Here is a 4,669-nt window from a genome sequence, read left to right on the forward strand (position 1 = left end):
TTTTATAGTTCTCGTCTGTATGCATGCCATACATATTCACCAGTCCTCTTTCATAAAGGTCATCTTCCTGTTAGGCTGCTGTCTTGGACTGTTAAACCACATCCTCTTTTAACTTTTTGCTGGCGTGAGTTATAAAAAGGTCATCCTAAACTGTGACTCACTTCCTTTGCTTTTATTAGCGGCGTTAATTATGTCAAGGCACAAAATGATGTTGCTTATGCTAAGGATTTTGCTAAGGTGGCTTTAGTAACCGTAAGTTAGCAGGTAGCCTAGCCAAGCAATTTGTGCATCATGGCACCCACCCCAACCCAGGAGCACATCAGCAGAAACATGCCGAGCACAACAGTGAACAGCAGTGTAAATGTAATCACAGATGGGAATCTTTCAGGGGAGCAAGTAGCTCTGACCTTCAAATTTGAACACCTCAAAGGAAACCACTCAGGAGAGAATGTCATTTAGACACTGAGCCCTGAAACTTTGAAATGTCATGCATCCTACGAGCTGACATCCACTGAATAGCTCTGAGTTCCCACAAAAAAGTTCTTCCGTTCCTTCAGCAGAGTTGTAGTGTTTGTAAGCATGATGGTCCAGGAAAAGTCTGAGAAGCATAAGTGCTGAGTATGTGGGGCCCAAGGGCCCTGGCCCCCCTCGGGAAAAGGCCTGGGTGACCACCCTTCCCTAATTGAAGACTGGTAAACCCAGGTTGCTGTGGACCTCTGCAAGGGGCTGCGGGGAGTGCGATGCAGGGGGTGCCACCTGCATTTGTGTGCACACACATGCATGTGGCCAGGAATACAGCCCCAGGCAGCAGTGGAGAGCAGCTCCCCCAGCTGATTGCAGGTAAGTCTGGGGGGGTAGGGCAGATCAAGGCTCCCATGGTGAGGAAGGAGTGTGGCAAGGGGTAGTCCAGGGGTGCTGCCCAGCCAAGGTGGTGCATGGGTCCTGGGACCAGGGCAGGGAGTGGGACAGAGCCATGGGCAGCTTGTTTGGAGCAGGGGGGGGCGCAACTCCCTGCTACTGCCTGCACTCCCAAGGACTGGGTTTGGGGAGCTGCAGATTTATGCACAGGTTGGGGGCAGATGCAGCAGGGTGGGGGGGAGCCCCAAGCCCATAGCAGGCAGCCTGCATCTGCCCTTGCCCCCACCATGGGCTTAGCTTGGCCATGCTGCCAGGGGGGACATGATCCTAGGCCCCTGCCCCAGCAAAAATAAAAGTTGCCGCCTACGATTAGAGCAAGGTTTGCTTTGTGATATCTTTTGTTGGATCAACTCCATGAGATTTTTAAGGCTTCAGGATGCTGGTACTTATGAATACACTGTCTGGAGAACAGTCTGTGCAGTGAAGGACTACTGTCCTTGAAATCACAACAGGATGTCATCATGCACATTAAAAGCCATGCCATTGTTAGGTGGGTTAAGCAAGACAGGAGCTGTCACTTCAGAAAATGATCATGCAAACAAAGAAACCAAGCTATTCTACTGTAGGGCTGTGATGACAGTAATATAAAATGAAAACTGCTAGCCAGCCTTCAGTGGTTTAATTATAGAATTGCACAAGCCATTTCATTTTGATAGATGTGATACGTCTACTGAACTCATCATTCAAGAGAACAAGGCAGGCAGCACAATACTCTTGTATTCTTTTTCTTTAGGGATTGAGCCACTGCTGTGGCCTGGTATACACTTCAAGCTGGCAGGAGGCGCTTTAATTTATAGCTTTTAGGCCCATTATATGGCATTCATTTTGGGGGAGCACACAACATCATTTGATTTCCACTTTTCATCCTTCCCTGTTGTAAACCAGCCTAGTTCTCGCCAGCTGTTTAACTGCACGGCTGATAAATGTTCCTCTTCTCGGGAGCACACCTGATAAACCTTCCCGATGTAATTTTTAGTTTTGTCAAATTCTTATTTTCCAAGAAAAAAACGGTTTCAATGCAAGGTCCTGACCTGTTTACTCTTTGTTGCCAAACAACAACAGCGTGTTGTAGGTTGGAGGCCTCATTTCATTTGGATGCTCTTGTGTCTCTGCATTTCATGTAGTCCAGCAAATTTGTTCATGCCCGATCTGAACTGGATGTAGCTCAATACAAGCTGAAGCCTCAGAGTTTGATGCTGCATTATGAGTTCCTGCAGAGACTCCATCAGTTACCTTTGGAGTACAGCTACGGGGAATACAGAGAACTCTACAGGGACTACGGGACACACTACATCACGGAAGCTACTCTTGGAGGCACCTATGAATATACTTTAGTTATAAATGGCGATGAGCTCCAAAAGGCAGGTATGTGTAGCTACTATTTACATGGCATTTGGGGAAAGGGCTATTTAAGCTGTGGGGTTGGATTTGCTTCTTCCGCTTCAACAAACATTAAGGACTCAAAAATTGAGGGGGAACACCAATCACTGCCTCCCTACTGTACGAACCCACAGAAGCTTCCAAATGAGAAGTCAGAGACGAGGTAAACCTAAGAATGAGAGGAGGTGAGACAGGGGAAAACTGTTGATGCCTATAGGATTGTCTCCATGAAAACCTACAGGAAATAGGTGTGTAAGGAAATGCTCTTCCCTTCTGTGGTCAATCAAAAGCCTGTACACAAGTGCAGAGGCGGCTCCACCATGCTACAATTACAATTAGTCGAGTCTGCTGAGCGTGGTAATCACTATGCTCCAGTGGCCTTCTGCGTTTTGTGTATCAACATCCCGGAGCATCAAAATGTTGGCATCATTTAGGGCACTGTTTCCCAGCCTTTTCTTCACTATGATCCCATTTATGACTCCATTTCCTCACTCCTGACCCATAGCTCCCCACCCTCAGCCCTCCCACACCCCCAGCCCTACTGATACCCCTCACTTGTGACCCGCAGCCCGCTTCCACCCCCAGCCCTGCCCCCAGCTGCCAGGGCTATGGGACCAGGGCCCGCAGCCCCCTGCCCCCAGCAGTACCTGAGCCCCAGCCTCTTCCCATGAGCGGTGGCAGCTGCTGCAGCCGGAGCAGAGTGCAAAGCCCGGCTCCCCCACTGCCCCCCTCCACCTGTGGGTGGCACAGCCCAAGTGGAGCCCATGGGCAGAAGTGGATGCAGGCTGCCCACTGTAGGCTCGGAGCTCCCTGCCCTGCTTCTCTTCCTCTGGGGGGTCCACGGCCTAGCAGGTGGGACCCAGCACAGGAGGGCAGGGAGGCTAAGTACCACTGGCAGGAGCCCCACACTGGCCAAGCTGCCATGGTGAGGCACCCCCTGCCTGCCTGGCAGGAGCAGCGCTGATGACATGGAGTTGTACCTCCCGCTGCTGCCAGGCAGGCAGGGAGTGCCTCACCGTGGTGGCCCTGCCAGCATTGGGCTCCCAGCAGCAGCAGAGCCTCCGCACCCTGCTCTGCTGCAGCAGGGTGGAGAGTCCTGAGCCCACAACTAGCAGCCCACATCCACCGCCACCTCACACACAAATCTGGGGAGCACATGCCCCCCCATGCCTTCCTCTCTGGGAATGCACACAGCAGTGGGGAGCCAGTCATCCCTCCCACCCCACACTGGCCCCCAGACACCCCACCCATGGCTCCATCCTGTTTCCCCAGCCAAGCTCTACATTCTGGCCCCATGCACCATGGTGCCAACTGGGCAGAGTCCCCAGCCCTGCCCCACTCCCTTCTTCTCTCCCTCACCATGGGGGCCTCAGTCTGCCCTTCCTCCCCCCACATAGACTTACCTGGAGGGAGCTGCTCTCCATACAGCCCCATGCCTGATCGCCTTCCTCTCACTTCCCCCAGCACCAAGCAACCTCTGACAGGCTGGAACTCTGCCAGCCTGCAAAAGGAACCCACCACTTCCTGCCTTTTCTCTCTTTTAAAAGAGAAAATCTGTGGTGGTCTTTGCAAGCCCCTTTTTATCATTGCGACCCCAAGGTTGGGAACCACTGACTTAGAAATGCGGGGTGGGAAACAGGCCCTGTAGTTAATATTTTCACATATACATTTTCAAAGCTGACTACATGCTAAAATGAATGAGAACTATGCAGGCACATTTTAGGCAAGCCTTGAAAATCCCAGTCTCCGTTCTTTTCCTGGTGCTTTCAAATGACAGTTTTGAAACTCTTTTAGCTTCCAAAGCTTTTCCAGAGTGCAGGAGTAAAGAAAACAGTCAATAATTTACTGGATGACTCTTTTGTCTGACACTGCTCTTGCTGTTTGACTTGGACTTCTTTTACAAGGACTGATGTTTGTTGTGTAGGACAAAGAGAGCTGTGTAACAACGATCAATAGCTGCACTCGCTTATGTTTTCCCTGGCAGGGGAGGAGGAGGAACCGCCTATTTGCAAAAGTATTCAGTGGACTGTTCTGCAAGACGCTCAGTCTGTTTACTCATCTGCTTAGTAACTCGGTAGATTCTGCTATATGGTATCAGGCCCCAAAGGGACCGAATTTCGATCTGGATTTCAGTTGTTCAGAATTTTAGGGAGGTCCAAGAGCTAGGGTGTTGGTTTGGACCCAGTGTTAGTTATATTTCTTTATAGAGGCACATATCTGATCAAAACTAATTCGGGACTTGGCAGCATTAGGATCTGTACATCTACATCATGAGAGATGCTTAATGAATCTAAATAGACATGGCCTATCAGGAGAAAGAACGGGCAATAGCAGCCCACAATGAAATGACTTGCTTGCGATCAAAAGGTAA

General features: G+C 50.3%; 1 protein-coding gene across 1 annotated transcript in view; it reads left to right on the top strand.

Annotated features, from left to right (window-relative positions):
- Positions 1 to 4,669, top strand: part of C8B (complement C8 beta chain) — a 50,087-nt gene that overhangs the window by 10,692 nt on the left and 34,726 nt on the right. The window contains exon 7 of the mRNA XM_019501228.1: positions 2,043 to 2,283. Within this exon, the coding sequence (XP_019356773.1) occupies positions 2,043 to 2,283 (241 nt within the window). The remainder of the gene's footprint in view (positions 1 to 2,042; positions 2,284 to 4,669) is intronic.

Source organism: Gavialis gangeticus, unplaced genomic scaffold (genome assembly GCF_001723915.1).
Source record: "Gavialis gangeticus isolate Ggan-Ray unplaced genomic scaffold, GavGan_comp1, whole genome shotgun sequence".
NCBI classification, from domain to species: domain Eukaryota; kingdom Metazoa; phylum Chordata; order Crocodylia; family Gavialidae; genus Gavialis; species Gavialis gangeticus.